The sequence below is a fragment of the Onychostoma macrolepis genome, chromosome 03 (assembly GCF_012432095.1).
Source record: "Onychostoma macrolepis isolate SWU-2019 chromosome 03, ASM1243209v1, whole genome shotgun sequence".
NCBI classification, from domain to species: Eukaryota; Metazoa; Chordata; class Actinopteri; order Cypriniformes; family Cyprinidae; genus Onychostoma; species Onychostoma macrolepis.
Window position 1 is genome coordinate 39,736,651 of NC_081157.1, and position 21,088 is coordinate 39,757,738.

A 21,088-nucleotide genomic window follows, 5' to 3' on the forward strand; every position below is an offset into this window, starting at 1 on the left:
GATTAGACCAGTAGCATCGCGTTCAAAAATGACCAAAGAGTTTCGATATTTTTCCTATTTAAAACTTGACTCTTCTTTAGTTCTGTCGTGTACTAAGACTGGCGGAAAATGAAAAGTTGCGATTTTCTAGGCCGATATGATTAAGAACTATACTCCCATTCCAGCGAAATGGGAGTTGGGGGAGTTGGAGAATGAGCCTATTTCCAAAAAAAGTGGAGTGTTCCTTTAATTGGGTTTAAGTTCAGTCACTCACCTGTGAGGACAGAGAGGACAGATTGCATTGGTTGATAACTTTCTTCATAGCAGACACTGCGCCACCCGCATAACTGTTCCATCTGACACCCTGCTGGAACAGATCAGAAGAGCTGCTATAATCGTGTGTGTGTGTAGCAGACATAAAAATTATTTTAATTACACAAAATTACTCCTTGTATCATGATTAGCCTGTTTGCTGGCATCCTCCCCTCAATAACTTCCTCTCCCTTTTCCCTTTCCTCTCTGTCATGCTGAGAAGAGGTATGCTTTATTATTTTGTTCTGTCAATCATCATCAGTCCTATTGTTTAAAATTAACTCTAGGTTTTAATATGCATTTGTACTACATCAGCATATGATACAATCATATTTGATTTTTTTTATTTATTTATTTTTTTAAGTACTCTGTACTGATTAGCTGAATATGACTAGTACATTTGCATTTATATATCTGGCAGATGCTTCTATCCAAAAAGAATTGCATTGCATTCAGGGTTTACATTTCGACATGAATTCTCTGGGAACTGGACTCATGACTTTGATGTTGCTAGCACCTTGCTATCCTACTGTTTGAGCTACAGGAACACTTGACTATTAGCATAGAAATCACAGTAAGTGTAACTGTGCTCACCGATGCTGCTGAGGTAGGCTGGCTCTTGGCGTGAGGGTTGAACTTGGGCTTCGGGGGCTTCCCAGCCAGTCTATCCTTATGCCTTCGGCTGTTCATGTGCTAAACAATATACAGAAATAAAGGTGTATTTTTAATGGTGCATTTTCAAGCCTGACATATTACACCCTTGGGTGTTTTAATAATGAAATAAGAGCAGTTTTTCCTTTTTCCTAAAAAATCTTAACTTTTTAATACCTTTCACCTCTTTCCCTGCCCTCTCTTTCTTTTCTTTTCATCTTGTTTACTTTACACTTCAGAGACAGCTTAAGGGAAGCATGAAATACCATTAAATGTCATGTTTCTCAGGCCTGAGTAGACATCAGGCCGACAACACACTCACAAACTCCTCATTCATGACACAAACTGAAAAAAGTGTAAAGTTTGTAGAAGCAATTTAGGTAAATTGCTGCAATTAAATGCACCAATTCACATAAGAATGGTTATGAATGATGAGAAATTCACTGTGATCATGATCCATGAACAAAGCTTGTGTGTGTAGAAATTGAATGCTAGAAGATTTTCAGAGTAGCTCTAATGTCAGTATGACAAATTTGCTGAGACACATTAACAAGTAACCAGCACAGACGGGGTCTCTACAACTTGACTTCAGCCAGTCAATATGCACTGGAAACACACATTAGATCTGTTAAAATGACTTGTCTTAGACTGACTAGCATGTTCCTGTAACATCAAAAACTCAACCCAGAAATCCAAATGCAAATGTTTACTCAGCTTAAATAAATCGCAGAAGAAGAGTTTATACATTTTTACATTTAATTTGTTTATGTGGAAAAACATGCTTTTGCCAGCACAACTGTACCATGTAACAAACTTGGCCATATGTGTTTCTTCTGAGAAAAACTGCCAATATCAACAGAATAAACTATGTGTCAGTGGTGTAGATGATTTCCAGCAGCTGTTTTGTCAATGGGTTGTCAAGATCATTTCTGACTGGATAAAGTAACAAGCTTGCAATAGCTACTTGCTATAAAAACACAGCTAGTTAGGTTAGGTTAATTAGTAGCGAACACAGGAGATATGAACAAGGCTGGATTTTAATTTTAGCCTAAAATGGCATATCAGGACTCAAAGATGGGCTCTGATGGTTAATGTTACTTAAAACATATATATATATATTTTTTACGATATTCCAATGTGTCACATGCATTTGAGCTAATTTGTTTTATGTTACCTGGCTAAGTTGAGTCTCAGAATTAACATGGATCTCGCAAACTTCACAGTAGAAGCTCTTGCTGGCCACGCCCACACTCCCCTTACTGGCCAATCGCTTGCTTTTACATGAGGGGCGGGATGACATTGCCTTTCCTCGTCGTCGTGGTAAAACACTCTGTCCTTCCATCATTAGTTTATGCTTGGTTCCTGTGACGTGTGAAAAGGTAAGGAGTTCACATGATGAAGGTTACTTATTTATGCACATAAACTAAATTCAGTGAATTTATGGAATTATCTTGAAATGTGAAAAATGTGAAATGTGTAAAACAACTACTAAATTTATGTAAATGTTAAAAACAAAGGTGTTAAATAAGTATGCAATAACAGTCTATAATTAAAAAAACTAATCTTAGATTATATTTAAATTATTGTTTATTATGGAGTTGATGAAATATTAATGCTGTATGATGAAAAGGATTTGTTAAGATTATTCTCAGATTATTCACATTTGTTTATTTATTTATGGGGTTGATTTGTGAGTTTATAAAACAAAAAAAAGTTAACAATCAGTAAGAATTTAAAGTTTTTAAAAGAAGTCTCTTATGCATTTATGTGATCAAAAAATTATTATTATTATTTTTTTTACATATCACTCTAATATGCTGATTTGCTGCTCAAGTAACTTTTTTTTATTATTATTATTAATGTTGAAAACAGTTGTGCTTAATATTTTTGAAAACAGCAATATATTTTTTCAGGATTCTTTTAATGAACAAAGTTGAAAAGGACAGTAATTACTTGAAATATAAATATTTTGTAACATTATTAATATATTTACTGACACTTCTGATTCATTTCTTTAACAAAATTCTTACTGAATGCAAACCTTTGAATGGTAGTGTGAATAAATAAATGAATAAAGAAAGAAAGATATGCACCACTATTGTGAGCATCCATCTGAGTGGTGGAGTTGACTGTGACTTTGCAGATGGGGCAATGCAGATGTTGTTTGGTCTTTTTGGGGTCTTTCTCTGCCGGTGTGTCCCCTGTAGGGTTGTCCTGCTGAGCGGCTGTCTCGCTGGGGGCACCGGTGGGTTCCAGCAGACCATCCGGGTTCTGGAAGTGAGGGGAGGAGACAGACAGGTCCGCAGACGACACCTCCGATATAGGTGTCAGGACCACCGAACTAGAGTTAGCATCATCCACCCTCACGACAGGATCTGAGTCACAGGCAGAAGCTGAAGAGAGAGAAAGTGAATGAGTCAGATATCAGTTACACAAAACTACAGGAGTGTTTCTGTATATTTGAGTTTAAGTGTTCAAGTTTATATTAAAGGGATAGTTTAAGCCTGTATGATTTACAAAGCACAAGTGCATGCTGTGGCCGTCAAACTACAATATGACAAAAAAGCACCAAAAAATTTAATAAAATCATTATAAAAGTGGACCAAACATGCATTATATACAATGCATATTTCAAGTCTTCTAAAGTTATACTGCAATGCAGTTCAAGAACCAATTGCTCTGATTTGTAAATGAATCATTTATACCGATTTTGTGAACTTGCTTATGATTCATTAAAAAGATTTAATTCAAAAGAATAAATCCTTCACAAATAGGACATTGTCACTTCAATACATCAAAACTGTATACAAAATGGAAAAATGTCCTGACAAGTTTCAGAATAGCAGATTTCAAATCAGGTACTTCAGGGGGATCCTGCACAACAGAGTAACTATTATTGAGATAAACAGGAATACAGAGCTCTTTCCAGATATTTTAGACCACCATGAATTGAAATATGTAACAAAAAGGCAGACGCAAGCAAAGAATAACAATAGACCATCTGGGAGACATCTGTAAACTATGTTGTGTGTATGTGTGTTATTTTACTTATTAGCTGAATATCAATCTATGTGAAGGCAGAAAGCCAGCAGCAGAGCACCACTATACAGCATAAAAATATTCCGCCCAAACATCTGAATGTCTGCTAGCTGTAATTTAGCTGTGGGCTAGTATCCAAATTGGCAGAAATGCACAGAGCACAGGAACACAAACACAGACACTTTCAGACGGACTGTTTTCGGTCATGTAAGATTATTAAGGCTGTGCTTTTACAGACTAGTGCTCATGTGCTGAACTTCAGACCATTTATTTAAGTCTGCCTTTGAAACTCAAGTGCTGTGTCTTTGTATTTGATCTCTTCTGTTAAAAAAGAAGATAAGGGTCATAGCAGCCATCAGTGCAGTGAAAAATCAAACCATGTTGCTCTCAAAGTTTCACAGAACTGTTAGTACCATGTTTTTGTTAAATAGAAATAACAATTTTCGACCCATATCGGATGAACCATTGATGTTTGCCACAGAAATAGTCCTCATTACAAACTGTCTTGAAAACATAAAATTATGAAAATTCATCATATTTATCTGGCAATGTCCAGGGAATGCATTAACTGAAAAAAAAAACAAATGTAGAGACTGAATACAATGTAAAGTGCTTTGGATAAAAGCATCTGCCAAATGCATAAATGTAAATAGCCAATTACACAGAGGACAACATGGACAGGCTATGACATGCTTTCATCCTCAAAAACATGAACAAGGCGAAAGAAAATATGACCCAGACTACATTAAACACAAGCTGAAATAAGGATAAACATGGTTTGTGCTGACCACGGTGTGCTTAGTGTTGTGAAATACTGGCTGCCGATAGCACAAACTACTGAAATTCAAAAGACATTTAAGAACCAAACACTAAAACTATATATACAGTGAGGAAAATAAGTATTTGAACACCCTGCTATTTTGCAAGTTCTCCCACTTAGAAATCATGGAGGGTCTGAAATTGTCATCGAGGTGCATGTCCACTGTGAGAGACATAATCTAAAAAAAAATCCAGAAATCACAATGTATGATTTTTAACTATTTATTTGTATGATACAGCTGCAAATAAGTATTTGAACACCTGTCTATCAGCTAGAATTCTGACCCTCAAAGACCTGTTAGTCTGCCTTTAAAATGTCCACCTCCACTCCATTTATTATCCTAAATTAGATGCACCTGTTTGAGGTCGTTAGCTGCATAAAGACACCTGTCCACCCCATACAATCAGTAAGAATCCAACTACTAACATGGCCAAGACCAAAGAGCTGTCCAAAGACACTAGAGACAAAATTGTACACCTCCACAAGGCTGGAAAGGGCTACGGGAAATTGCCAAGCAGCTTGGTGAAAAAGGTCCACTGTTGGAGCAATCATTAGAAAATGGAAGAAGCTAAACATGACTGTCAATCTCCCTCGGACTGGGGCTCCATGCAAGATCTCACCTCGTGGGGTCTCAATGATCCTAAGAAAGGTGAGAAATCAGCCCAGAACTACACGGGAGGAGCTGGTCAATGACCTGAAAAGAGCTGGGACCACCGTTTCCAAGGTTACTGTTGGTAATACACTAAGGCGTCATGGTTTGAAATCATGCATGGCACGGAAGGTTCCCCTGCTTAAACCAGCACATGTCCAGGCCCGACTTAAGTTTGCCAATGACCATTTGGATGATCCAGAGGAGTCATGGGAGAAAGTCATGTGGTCAGATGAGACCAAAATAGAACTTTTGGTCATAATTCCACTAAACGTGTTTGGAGGAAGAAGAATGATGAGTACCATCCCAAGAACACCATCCCTACTGTGAAGCATGGGGTGGTAGCATCATCTTTGGGGTGTTTTTCTGCACATGGGACAGGCGACTGCACTGTATTAAGGAGAGGATGACTGGGGCCATGTATTGCAAGATTTTGGGGAACAACCTCCTTCCCTCAGTTAGAGCATTGAAGATGGGTCGAGGCTGGGTCTTCCAACATGACAATGACCCGAAGCACACAGCCAGGATAACCAAGGAGTGGCTCTGTAAGAAGCATATCAAGGTTCTGGCGTGGCCTAGCCAGTCTCAGACCTAAACCCAATAGAGAATCTTTGGAGGAGCTCAAACTCAGCGACAGGCCAGAAACCTGACTGATCTAGAGAAGATCTGTGTGGAGGAGTGGGCCAAAATCCCTCCTGCAGTGTGTGCAAACCTGGTGAAAAACTACAGGAAACGTTTGACCTCTGTAATTGCAAACAAAGGCTACTGTACCAAATATTAACATTGATTTTCTCAGGTGTTCAAATACTTATTTGCAGCTGTATCATACAAATAAATAGTAAAAAAAATCATACATTGTGATTTCTGGATTTTTTTTTTTTTTAGATTGTCTCTCACAGTGGACATGCACCTACGATGACAATTTCAGACCCCTCCATGATTTCTAAGTGGGAGAACTTGCAAAATAGCAGGGTGTTCAAATACTTATTTTCCTCACTGTATATAACAAAAAAGTCTGCTGAGTTTTGTGTAAGTTGTGTGTGATATAAATATTTCTAAGTTTGATTTTAAGGGTATTTTTATTTAGTTTTCATATAATAAATCATTTTTAAACTTGATGTTTAATGGTAAATCCGGGGTACCTTAAGCAAAACCAGTCAAGAACAACAGAACAAAATGACAATAACAAATCAATGTCCAGTCACTATAGTCATTCCAGACAGGGCTGCATTAAGACCTCACTGGGCCCCCAGGGCTATGACTTACTGCAGGGCCCCCCCATCACAATAATTATATACATAGCTTTAAATAGGATTTTTATCCTATCAACATTTTTGATGCACTGAAATTTCATAATTCTTACTAATTACAATATCACAAAAAATAATACTAGCCTAAGTAAAACCAAGCTTACTGAAGACAAGTAAACAGTCACGAATGACAAGAGAACAAAGATACATAACAAATCGACCTACTTGGAAAACTTAAAGCACTGAATAAAAACATTATATTGTATAAAGTAAATGTACAAATAGACTGAATAGTCTTTACTGTATAAATTCAATATAGATTCATTCTTATTTTACAAAAGTGATTCAGTCAAGGACATGGAGTGATTTTCTTTCTGATGTTTGATTCACATTATTGACACAAATGGCAACAGCAGCTATATCAGGCTGCTTTCAAGGAATAGTTCACCTATTCGATTCTGTTGTTTTTCTTAACCTGTATGAGTTTCCTTCTGCTGTTGAACGCAAAATAATATATTGGGAACAATACTGGTAACCAAACAGCTGCTGCATGACTTTCATAGCATGAAAAAAAAAAAAAAAAAAAAAAAATGCACTATAGGAGTCAATGGGGACCGGAAACCTTCTGGTTATGAACATTCTTCAAAATATCTTCTTTTATGTTGAGGCGAACAAAGAAATTCATACAGGTTCAGAACAACTCGAGGCTGAGTAAATGACAGTATTTTCATTTTTGGGTGATCTATCCCTTTAAAATCTCATCATACAATGCCAGGAACTCATAGAGCCTACTACACTTCACATGCATGCTTTATCTTTAACTATAATGTTCATGTGTGACACAAATGACTGTTTACTAGGATACTCGCAAGGACAGGCATTTTGACACATAACTATGTGTAATTGAACGTTTAAGAACAAGGCGCGAAAAAGAACTCAAGTTTAGGCAGGTGCTTTACGCACATTTTAGGCTGTAACGCGTGCATTTGCCAAAATGAATTCTGCCCCGCTTCTTAATGTCCCTGAACAGTTAAATTTGTTTTTAAACCACAATGTTTAAAAAGAGTTTAAATGATAAACTAACATCATGACGTGCAAAACGATTGACATATTTCTACCAGATTATTTCTCAACCCAAAAGCAAATATAGGCCTATAGAGTTTTTTCAAACACAACAAGCAATATACATCCATCAAGTTAATAATCAAACTAACCTAAAATCTGTGGCGACGATGACGCTATGTTTTTTCTACTCCATGTGTCCGGTCCACTTGCTGTTCCACAACTTCAACTCCATCATCAGCTTTAGTAAAATAACCTGATAGCTGGGACTTTTACTGACTAACTCGTGTTTTTTCCGCTCTCCTCTTTTTTTTTTTTTAGAATAGTTGACATTTTTACTTATCGAAGATTGTTCTTTGCATGACCATTTCCAGATTACGCCAGAACGAAGCGAAGAGAGGTGAGTGCGGACGCAGCGGTCACCTGATAGATAGGCTAAACAGATCGTTCAAAAGCAAATTATAAAATAAATGTATTTGATTGGTAAAACAAATTCAAACGTGACGTTTCAATCTCTAATGGTACTGCAATGAAATTTATGGAAAAGCTCCACTAAATAATAGCGCTAATAAGTGGGGGGCGTGGTGGGGCTTTGGCGATCGGTGCTACCAATGACCAGTCAATCTACTCCACAGCCAATCACGGGCCCCCCCCCTCCTAGCTCGGGCCCAGGGGCTTCAGCCCCGCCTAGCCCAATGGTTAATGCGGCCCTAATTCCAGAAGCTAATGAAGTCTATGTAAGGGCTTTGTCATAAAATCAACACCTCCCCTGGCAGGACTTCCTCCTACGTGACATGTAATAGGTGTTTGTAAATTTAGGACCTATCAGAGAGAGCTGATGTGATAGTTTTTTTCCTAATGCTTTAGTTTTGCTGAGTAGCACAGGATTTAAACACGTGAAAGTGTTTATTTAGCATACATGTTTGTGAGGAGCGACCCATAGGGCCGCTTTTGATATGTGCACAGATCTGCTGAATTCCCCATCTGGGGAATCAGATAGACTGATCCTTCTGTGCTTCATTGACATTTAGATTATACCAATTCCCCTAAAAGGGGGATCCTTAGGGGATACAGAGGAAGAGTTTAAGGAAAATAGAGCAGGAAATGGAAAAGGAAGGTTGTGTGTGGCCACGTGTGTGTGTGTGTGTGTGTGTGTGTGTGTGTGGGAGGTTTGCCTTCACACCTGAAAAATGTGCGAAAGTTAATGAAATGGAGAGAATTGCCTTGGGTAACACTCTGTGCCCATCTCCCTGTGGAGTGTGTGAGTGTGTGTGAGTGTGAGTGTGTGAGTGTGTGTGTGCGTGCGCGTGTGTGCGTGTGCGTATCTTGCAGTGGGCTTGTAAAACTGATCTTCAAAGACTAATATGATCTGAGTCACTCTTTTGAAATCTTTCTGTTTTGGACAGCTCACTCTTTGCAAAGACATGCAATGTGAAACATGCAGGGACGGATGTGGAAAAATGGAGTGATGGATAGCAAAGAGAACAGGATAGAGCATGATGGCTATATTTAACTCTCTCTTTGTAAAAAAATTCAGCAAATGTAAAATACTGCACTTGTTCATACATCAGCTCATGATGAAAACGATCCGTGACATCTGACAGCAAGAGCATTCAAAGTGTTTCAATAGCTGTTATAAAATGGACCCCTTCCTTTAGAAATTTCCAGAACCCCCCTCCCATCCTCCCTTTCCATTTCAGGCATCTTATGGCTGTTAATAACAGCTGACATGCTTGTAGAGTTGTGATTGGCCCCTGCAGCTGCGAGCTTAATGACAGAACAGTGCTAATTTCATCAGGCAATCAGCTCAATTTGCGTGTGTCTGTCTGTGTGTGTGTGTGCGTTAGCATAAGAGCATTTCAAAACCTACTGAGTGATTAGCTCTCGTGTGTGTGAACGTGTTTGAGACGACACTGGGTTTAAGAGTGTGTTATCTGTTAAATGAGAGTGTTAACCCATCAGTGACCAAAATACTGCATTGTAACTGATTGATGCACTAAATGCACGTATGTTGAAGTTTGGATGGGTCACTAGTCAAGTGATGTTGACTAGTTTATCTACATTTTTTCTTAATAAAAACACAGCACAAACACACAACACACACACACACACACGGTGTATAATACAGTACTGTAATATATATTTTATTTATTACTGTAATATATATTTTTATAAATGCATTTATATATATTTATATAACAAATGTATATACAAATAAATGTAAACATTTTTGTTGACGTTATAAAATGTTAAAATAAAAATATATAACAAATAAATATAGGTTTTCAGTCTAAATACATCTTAGTAAAATATTATTTTATTGTTTGTTACAAAATATATTTTTATATACATTACAAATGTATAAATAATGTTAAATATATATATATATATATATATATATATAATAAAATACATTTATACATACACACAAATATACATAAAATATATAATCAATTGATGATTATTTTTTATTGTGGTGCATATAATGCATCATGCAATGCATTACAATAATGACTGAAATAAATATACCTCAAGTGTTATGGATTGACACCTTATTTTATAATGTATGAAATATTGTGTGAGTTGCTTAAATGCAGTAAATATTCATTATGAAACATTATTGCCAATATTTAAGTTATTCTTGCTGTTACTTTATCAAAATAAGCAAAGATTTCACAGCACAAAACATGCTTTACAAGTTGCACATTTTGGAAATAATATTTGAAAGTTCTTCTAAATCCTCAAGAGCATAAATTATCCACCTGGGGGCAGAAACATTATAGTAAAAAGAAAAAAAAGTGAGTTCTTATCTCGCAATTGTGACTTTATAAATCGTAATTCTGACTTTATAACTCGCAACTGTGAGTTTATATCACACTATCCTGAGAAAAAAAGTCAGAATTGCGAGTTTATATTTCACAATTCTGTGAAAAATGTCAGAATTGTGAGATAAAAAGTTTTTTTTTTTTATTATTCAGTGGCGGAAAAGGGCTTCCACATCAATGTGACTTAAATACACCCTAAAAACTGCTCAGTTTGGGGTCAGGTGAACCCAAATATCGTCCTTATAGGACCGATTAGATGTTCCCGGAAGCCACCAGCAAGTAAATTTTTGTATTTTTGCAAATGGCTGGTATGAAGAATATGTTGGCATGTGCATGAGAGCTAATCCAAATACAAAAGCTTTGAGACAAAATTGCAAGAGCTAATCTTCTCATTCTCCATCTCTGTAGCTCTTTTAAACTCTCTCTCGCTCTCTGTTCTCTCTTATCTAATCTCTCCTTTTCTTCGCTTCTGATTGTACGCTCCCTCTCACCGTTGTGTCACCATGAATGGGGCCGAATATTAAAACGTGATTTGATGAGCTTGGTGTTCTTGCTCTCTATCTTTTTGCCCTATCCTTCTACTTTCATTTGTTCTCTCTGTCTCTCTCTCTTTCGCTTTTTTTTTTTTTTCATACTCAAGGTCTTATAGCAGAAGTTTCTGACTCCCTCCCTCTCAATTTTTTCCCCTTTATCGTATCCCTTGGGCCCATATTCGGGTTGCCTTTCAAATCATATTCTATAGAGTTTGGGCAGAGGAGAAGAAAGAAAGAGTTTAAAAGGGATGAAAAGGTAGAGATTATTGGAGAGGGATGGCTCAAAGCTCTCTGTCGGCTTGTTGTTCTGCTCTCTGTGTCATAGTACTACATAGTACCCGTAACAAGAGGAAAGCCAAGTCCTTCAGTCAGAAATGAAATCCCCTTAATATACAGAAGAGCAAGACTGGAGGATATTCACAGCAGTGAAGGAACTACAGGCAAGCTGAACGCATGATTCTTCTAAAACGCATATTAAAATAAAATGACAAAAGTAAAAAATACATGATCATAACAAAAAGTTGTCTTTGATTTCTCCGGACATTCGTGAGGCAGTAACAAACTAACACTTGTATATCTGGCCCAGATTTTCACTCTTTGCATCTAAAGTTGCCAAGTTGTTTTTAAAGAGTTATATATATATACAGTATATATATATATATATATATATATATATATATATATATATATATACACACTGCCCGTCCAAAAAAAGTCACCATCTGGATTTAACTAAGCACATAGGTAAGATCCTCCCATTGGATAATTACTGCATGGATGATTATGTTATGTGCCCAAAGAATGAGGTCAGCTGACTACCTGAATATACTGAATGACCAGATTATTCCATCAATGATTTTTTTCTTCCCTGATGGCACGAGCATATTCCAAGATGACAATGTCAGGATTCATCGGGCTCAAATTGTGAAAGAGTGGTTCAGGGAGCATGCAACATCATTTTCACACATGGATTGGCCACCAATCCAGAGTCCAGAGTCAGACCTTAACCCCATTGAGAATCTTTGGGATGTGCTGGAGAAGACTTTGCGCAGCGGTCCGACTCTCCCATCATCAATACAAGATCTTGGAGAAAAATTAATGCAACTCTGGACGGGAATAAATGTTGTGACATTGCAGAAGCTTATCAAAATGATGCCACGGGCGAATGTGTGCCGTAATCAAAGCTAAAGGCGGTTCAATGAAATATTAGAGTGTGTGACTTTTTTTTTTTGGACAGGCAGTGTATATATATAGGCTATATCAGTAGCGTTCCGTCCATATAAGCTGTGAATGCGCCGCATACCCAGGCCATCTGAGAGAATGAGTATAAATAAAAATAAGGTTTATAAAATGTTTTAATAATAAGAAACATCAGGAAAAAAAAAATATATATATATATACAGTATCTCACAAAAGTGAGTACACCCCTCACATTTCAGCAACAATTTTAGTATCTTCTCAAAGGACAATACTACACAAATGAAACTTGGATATATTTTAGAGTAGTCAATGTGCAGCTTGTATAGAAGTACAAATTTACTGTCCTCTAAAAATAACTCAACATATAGCCATTATTGTCCAAATAACTGACAACAAAAATGAGTACACCCTAAGTGAACATGTCAAAACTGTGTCCAAAGTGTCAATATTTTGTAGAGGCACCATTTTTATCTACCACTACCTCTAAAGCAATGCTGGCAGCACTCATGCATCTGTTTTTTGAAGCCAGCTTCTGCACCTGACGCACAGCACAAGGGCTCAACTTCTTTGATCGACCCTTAAGAGGCCTGTTCCGAGTGAAACCCATCTTGGAAAACCTCTGTATGCCACTGGCCACTGTACTGTAACTCAGTTTCAGGGTGTTACCGAACTTTGTGGAGAGCAACAATTCTGATTCTCAAATCCTCAGAGAGTTCTTTGTCATGAGGTGCCATGTTGAACATCCAGTGGTCAGTATGAGAGAGTTGTACTCAAAGCACCAAATTTGAACTGCTCTAAAACAACATACACAAATTGGTATAGTCCTGTCAAGCAGACAAAAACATGAACATGATGAATAGGACATGTGGCTTTGCATGGTTAAACGACGTATAGCTGTTTTCACGTAGGGTGTACTCACTTTTGTTGCCAGATTTTTTGACAATAATGGCTGTATGTTGAGTTATTTTCAGAGGAAAGTAAATCTTTACTGCTATACAAGTTGCACATTGACTACTCTAAAATATATCCAAGTTTCATTTCTATAGAATGTGAGGGGTGTACTCACTTTTGTGAGACACTGTATATATATATATATATATATATATATATATATATATATATATTAGGGGTGTCAACGTTAACGCATTAACGTATGCGATTAATCTAAAAATTTTAACACGTTTATATTTTTTTAACGCAAATTAATCGTTTGATAAGGTTTGACCCCAACTTCTTCCCGTCATCGCAGCGCGGAAGATCATTGTGTGATGAGGGTACAGCGCCAGTGTTGCCAGGGTAGCGGCACAAGTAGGCTATTTGGAAAATACAGTCGCAGGAAAAATTAAAGAGCCGTGGGTTGCGTTTTTTTGGGCTACTTTTATAATGTACCATGGACGCCCAAAGTGTATATAGACAAATTAAAATTAAAATAGATCCTGTTACTAATGTGTATTATACTTGGAATGTATCCCTGGCAACTTAAGAACGGAGAGGCGGTTGTAACATCACAAACAACGTGGGTTTCAGCAGAGCAGCAGAAATAAACATGACAACAGCCACTATAGATTATATAAGTATATAATATATATATAATATATATATTACCTGTGTGCTCACAGTCATAATACAATATTTGAAGCTGAATATTCTCAACACACTCTGAGAGATGTCAGATTACAGAAGTTAAATATGTTGCAGATGTTGTTTGTAACATTTTTATCGCATCAGGGCATTTCATGCAGTAACGAAAACGCCCACTCACATGGCTAATCATCTGTGAGTTCACTTACTTTCCTCCATGGCAGTGTTACTCAGCAGGGCAGGAAGTGGATCTGGAGCACTTGTTTTCACTCTGATGCTGTCTCTCTCCCTGTCCCTCTCTCGGTCCTTCTCCCTGTCTCGGTTGTGATGTGCGTTGTCGAGTTGTCGTCTCTGCTGTTTGTTCTTCTGAGCCTCTAATGCTTTCAGCTTACGAGCATGTTTATGGCCTTTATAATGAGCTTCAGCCTGATTCTAGAGAAAGACAGAAAGAGTGAAAGGAATACAAAACCTTTATAGAACTTGTCACGTTTACAGAAACATGCAGACATTCACACCAGTCATGAGATTTTATGTGAAGTTTAGCAAGATCCCGTTTCCTCCCTGTACATTTCAATGTCCTAACAACACTAAAATGTATTTGTATATTTAATGATGTTCCCAGCATACATGAGATCATAAAAACATCCCGGGATGAACCTCACAAAGTTGGCTAAAAGCAAATAAGACATTTTTTCATTTTTATGACTATTATTTGGTCATTACATTGTTACATACGTTGCAATTTGTGTTATTTCATAGTTTTGGTCTCTTTACAATTATTCTTAAATCTGGAAAATATATACTAATTAGTATGTGGGTCAAAATTCTTGAGTTTACATGACAACAGATATGCATATGCAAAGAAACAGAAACATGCATATATGTTTGAGTGTCTACACACACACACACACATACACACACACACACTGAGTATGGACAGTCTGCATTAAGGTGATAAGAGTAAATGCCTAGCAGAGGCCCCAAATTACAATTGCAGGTGTCACTCTATAATTACACTGTTGATAAATGTAGTGTGTGAGTGTGAGAGATAGTGATTGGCATTGTGATGTATTCAAAGACATACACATATGTCGACTAACAGTACAACACCTCTTCAAGCCAAAAACATAAATGTTTCTAGACTCCAGCAATCATCTAATGCCATAATCCAGATTACTGTATGGTAATAATTCAGCATGTAATTAAAGTGAACATGAGCTGTTGACATGCTGAGCTGTGAATCCCTTATTGCATACCGAAGTAAATTTTAAAACTGAAATTGATTTGAAAATGACACTAACGCTGTTTAAAAAGCATAGAAATAACATTTTAAATTGCAAATGGAATGGCAGTTGGTTAAAGTTTTTCAACTTGCAAATCAAAGCTAACATCCAGTTCAAGCAAATCTCGGGCTAATATCAGCACAGAAATGAGTCTGTGGGCCCAGAGGGAGTAATCAACCCGCTCAAATCCTCTTATAAGTACTTAGCAGATGACCCTCATCCGGGGATGGAGTTGACAACACTGTCTGCTCAGAAGAGATGAGGAGGAAGGATGTTCATACATACTCCTGATCTCTCACACGCGCACACACACACACACACACAACTATGTGTGCATATGCATATATACACCAATCAGGCATAACATTGACCACCTTCCTAATATTGTGTTGGGCCCCATTTTACTGCCAAAAAAGCCCTGACCCATCGAGGCATGGACTCCACAAGACCCCTGAAGGTGTGTTGTGGTATCTGGCACCAAGATGTTAGCAGCAGATCCTTTAAGTCCTGTAAGTTGCGAGCTGGGGCCTCCATGGATCAGACTTGTTTGTTCAGCACATCCCACAGATGCTCGATTGGATTAAGATCTGGGGAATTTGGAGGCCAAGTCAACACCTCAAACTCATTGTTGTGCTCCTCAAACCATTCCTGAACCAATTTTCCTTTGTGGCAGGGGATAATGTTTCCATGAAAGGGTGTGTAAGGTCCGCAACAGTGCTTAGGTAGGTGGTGGTAAAAATAACATCCACATGGATGGCAGGACCCAAGGTTTCCCAGCATCCCGCTGCCTCACAGACCAGGAACACCTCACAAGAGCTGCAGTTTTGGAGATGCTCTGACCCAGTCGTCTAGCTATGGCCCTTGTCAAACTCACTCAAATCATTATGCTTGCCCATTTTTCCTGCTACTAACACTTCACCTGTCAGTGGTCATAATGTTATGCCTGATCGGTGTATACATATACTGTATATACACTACCATTAAAAGTGTCAGTATAAATGTTACAAAAGATTTCTATTTCAAATAAAAGCTGTTCTTTTGAACTTTTTACTTGTCAAATAATTTTGAAAACAATTACCACAGTTTCCACAACCCCCCCAAAAAATAAATAAAACAGATTAACCATCATTTTCAACAGTGATAAGAAATGTTTCTTGAGCAGCAAATCAACACATAAGAATGATTTCTGAAGACTCATGTGACCGTGAAGACTGGAGTAATGATGCTGAAAATTCAGCTTTGCATCACAGGAATAAATGACATTTTACATAAAAACAACAGAAAACAGTTTTGTGGAATTGTATTTTTTTTCTTTTTTTTTAAATTGTGAAATTGTAATAATCTTTCACTATACGCACACACAGTTTCAACCACCTATTTAATATTTCTACCAGCTAATAAGAGAATGTTAGAATAGAGAGAGTAAAATGATAAAACAGACAGACAAAAAAGAGGAAACAGACAGACAGACAGACAGACAGGCTAACAGAAAAACAAAAAGACAGAGAGGCAGACGGAGAGATAGAGTGTTGTATGGTGAACCACAAGCAGTGGGAAACTAATGAGCAATTGATAGACTTTCAGACGTCTAACTGAGCAAACTCTGTTGGGTTTCACTCTCAGAATATATCTGGGCTAAAAATGCCCTGAACAGCAGTGAAAACTGAACAGCAGAACTACAAATGACGTCCTATTCAATAGTTTTTCCACAGCTTTCAGAAACATACAAATACACAATGATTAGGTGCACAGGTTCCTTTTCATGGCTAAAATATTTATGTGAGTCGCATGTTACACTTAAAAGTGTTTTGATGCCTTGCTAATGTGAGATGCACTGGTGATTATCCATTTACTAACGGTGAACGTAACCAGTTATAATTTTGTATCCACTGGAGTTACAATATTCTGTGTGAATGTGTGAACTTTGAGGGAAAAATTGCAGAAAAATGTCTGAAAAAACAATCTCTCTCTCTCTCTCTTTCTCTCTCTATGTGTGTGTGTGTGTGTGTGTGTGTGTGTGTGTGTGTATTATATACACATTTGAAAAAACAGAAGCAATAGATTGACAGAACAGTACCCCAAAAATGAAAATACAGTCATCAAAATTCTTGCAAACTGCCCTGAAACTGATCAAGTGTCACCCAGAGGCTGACAGACACTAAAAGTGAGTGGGACATAACTCTTTATGACAACACAAGCAGCATGAATCTGGCAATGGAGATAAGCATGCTTTCATTTTTCATGCACATCATCTCAGTTGCGGGGATCTTCTCTCCACTCAAACACGCTTTCCAACGCAGCACTGGACTTGCCAGAAACAACAAAGACTGTTAAAGCTGCCTGGATCAAGTTATTTACATATAATAAACATACATAAAAAGCTGTAATCTAAACCTGTATGAATTTTTTTATTTGCCATGGAACAAACAAAAAATGGATAAGGAATAAGGCATGAGGGGCTGGTGATTTTGACTGTTAAGACTGATTCCATGAAAATAGTTCTTATGACACATTATATTTCAAGTCTTCATAACTAATGTAATAGCTTAGATTGAGGAACAGGCTGACATTTTGGCAGTTATATTCCTGAACCTCACTGGGAAATTTCACTGGGACACATCTTGAGATCCAATAAAGGTGTCTAACTAAATGTGAATGAGCTGAAGATTTTCAGCGACCTACATTTTGACTATTTTTTCTTGCAAAGCTAACATATGACTCAAAATATAGCACATAAGTCATATGAACCACTTTTACAGTGCTTAACAACCATGATCACCATGAAATGTTGTATGCAAAATAATTGTATGAAGATTCTTGAGAAATTATTTTGTGCTCAATGGAAAAAGAACAGCATATGGGTTGGGAATGACATAGGAGTACAAATAATGACAGAATTTTCATTTTGGGGTGAACATATTTCAATAAAATATTTAAATGAAAATGTCTGTCCTTTATTTTATGTAGCACCAATTTTATGTAAGCAATGAGAGACTTAAGGCTGTGCTATACTGTATTCAATATAGTGCCTTATATTGCTTAATAAGGATTGGGTTACAGTAAGCCTGCAGTAATTATAATAATAAAATTGAAGTCAATGGGAAGTACCATTTAACTAGTTAAATGTGTGTGTGCTTGTGTGTGTGTGAGAGAGAGAGAGAGAGAGAGAGAGAGAGAAAGAGAGAGGGATGTTAAAGGGACTGTGATAATTTCATATTATCAAAGACAAAGTGAGAAAACCAAGAAAACCAGAAAGAAAGAAAGAAAAAGAAAAAAAGAAAGAAAGAAAGAAAGAAGAAAAGGAAAGAAAGAAAGAAAGATAGAAAGGAAGCAGATAAATGCTGTAAGGGATGAAACAGCTTTTACCCGTCCAGTGTGATGTTCACTGTCTGTCATCACAAATGCGGAGGGTAAAACACACACACACACACTACACACTAACCGTGGAGTTGAAGCGCAGGTGGCAGATATTGCATGAGATGACCTGTTTTTTCTTCAGGGACTGAGGAACACCAAACGTATGGTTTATCACAGCCTTCTGCACCGGGTCCATCTGAGGGAGGGGTGAGAAAATGAAGTTAAAATGAACTTAAAAAAAAAAAAAAATTACACAAATCACTTCGAATCAACAGACTCGCTCTCTGCTCATTCAAACACATTCCTTCCATCCCAGCGGCAAACCTGAACCTGACGCCCGGGGGCCGAGGGACTTTCCCTTGACACCCCTCGCCATGGGAACACACACCACATCACAATGACTCTGCAGCTGGTCGCACGTCTATTTGTTTTAGAGCCTCAAGAATGTTCTTGTTGTTCATCCGCAGTCATCCCTGACTGGCTGGGACGCTGCCAGGTCAATGCGTGTGTGTCAGTGAGTGTATGTGTCTGATGAAGCCGCCTATTGTTGACTCTGAGTACTGGAGAGGGTCAGGAGATGGTGGAGCATGATATTAATGCAGGAATGAAGGAGATGATGAGATGAAATGAGACAAGAGACGATGACACCATAGAGAAGTGATGAGAGAAGAGAGGAGATATGATGAGCAGAGCAGAAGACAAAAGAAACAGTAAAAAGATGAGAAATAATAAAAAAAAGACAAGAGGAAAATACATGAGATGAGCAGAGAAAAGAAGCAATAAAAAGATGAGAAATGAGAAGAGAAGAGAAGAGATGAGATAAGATGAGAAGAGATGAGCCAAGATAAAGGGTCTAGCTGTAAAATCAAAAGAAAGAAGCAAGAAGAGATGAAAAGAGACAAACAAGAAAGATAAGAAGCTAAGCAGTAAATTCCAGAGAAGTGAGAAAAAAATAGAAATTAATAGATGGGATGAGATGAAGCAACACAAAATAGGAAGAGAAGTCAACGAGGAGACATGGAGAGAAGACAAGACCATCAGAAGATGAGACAAGAGACAACACATCATGAGATGAAAAGTATTCAATCAACAGGGAGAAAATTGCTATGTTTCCATCCAAAGATACAAATTAAACTTATGCGCAAAATTGGAATATTGCATAAAACATTTGCAAATAAAGCACTGTTTCCCTCCAGTGAGTTGAAGAGAACAAAATCGTCACTTTTAACTTTCACTAAATATCACGAAGAAACATTTTATTTGCTGCAGTAGGCACTGTATATAATAATTTTTGTATTCAATAAATTACGAGCTTCAGAGCGTGCAGACGAAATGCGGTCATGTTATCTTATTTTCAGAGTCTGTTGTTTGGGAACACAGTTCTGGGAGTTAATTATAACAAAGCACTTTGACGATACTTTGCTCAAACATTTTAGAATGACAAAACTAGCATTTCAGATGCTGTGCAATGAGATCGGTCCATTTCATGCTGTCCCACATGTCTTTTTTGATGCACATTAAGGAATTTATTCGGTAAAAGTGTTTCCATCGTAGTTTATGCATTTTTCGTAGTTCTTACCGGATAAGAAATTTATCCTACTTAGTTGAACGCATACATTTTAATGCACATTTTTAGAATTTATGCGCATCTTGGCGTTACCATCCAGCATTTTTTGTGATATCCCAAACATATGCATAAAAATAGGTGGATGGAAACATAGCTAATATTAGATGAGATGAAGTGAGACAAAGCAGCTGTAAAGAGATGACATGACACAAGAACAGAAAGGAAAAAATAAGACAAAAGCAGTAGTAAAGAGAAAAACAGATAAAGCAGAGACAAGAAGAACTGAGAAGAGATAAGCATACTAAAGCAGCAGTAAAGAGAAGAGAAGAGAAGAGGAGAGGGGCAGCAAGGAAAGCACAGGAAAGCAGTGGAGGATAAGAGAGGAGAGAGGTCACTGACAGCTACTTTGCTGTTGAGACAGGTGCATTTATCACTGTAGTACACACTCACACACACACACACACACACACACACACACACACAGGCTGATCTGATCAAGAGAACTCGCACCTGACTCTATATTAACAGTGCATATATGCGATAAAGACATGCCCTTGGTGTCTAAGATATATTATTTTTAGTCAACCAACATTGTACTCAAGAACATAACCCTTGGAGTGTGTGTGTGTGTGTGTGTGTGTGTGAGAGAGAGAGTGTGTGTCCAGAATGCGGATATCAAAAGAAAGAGAACCCTGTTACACACACACTGCCCCCAAAACTGTGCTCAGAGAGTCTGAAACTAAATCTAGATCCTAATCTGAGCCGCCGCTCGAGTCTTAAATCTAAAATTACTATCTAATACAATACACCTCTGTTTAGCGGCCCTTTTTGCAAACATTCTGCACTTTTAAAAATACCCTGCAGTCCGCTGAATCGTTCTTGACATTTAGAGCTGACATTTGGGACCCAGCGCGATGCCTTTAAAATGTTCTGAGTTAACTTTAAAATGATGACACATTTGGGAAGGTGAGATGCAGGAA

General features: G+C 37.5%; 1 protein-coding gene across 6 annotated transcripts in view; it reads right to left on the minus strand.

The window, feature by feature from the left end:
• The window catches only part of znf385c (zinc finger protein 385C), a 100,821-nt gene that overhangs the window by 6,589 nt on the left and 73,144 nt on the right, over positions 1-21,088 (minus strand). For 3 of the 6 annotated variants that reach the window (XM_058768727.1, XM_058768731.1, XM_058768733.1), the window contains 6 exons: positions 18,627-18,737; positions 14,111-14,333; positions 3,036-3,335; positions 2,117-2,304; positions 886-984; positions 254-346 (listed from right to left, as the gene is read on the minus strand). In XM_058768727.1, coding sequence (XP_058624710.1) covers positions 254-346; positions 886-984; positions 2,117-2,304; positions 3,036-3,335; positions 14,111-14,333; positions 18,627-18,737 — 1,014 coding nt within the window. The remainder of the gene's footprint in view (positions 1-253; positions 347-885; positions 985-2,116; positions 2,305-3,035; positions 3,336-14,110; positions 14,334-18,626; positions 18,738-21,088) is intronic. The other 3 variants (XM_058768730.1, XM_058768729.1, XM_058768732.1) reach the window with 3 other exon arrangements.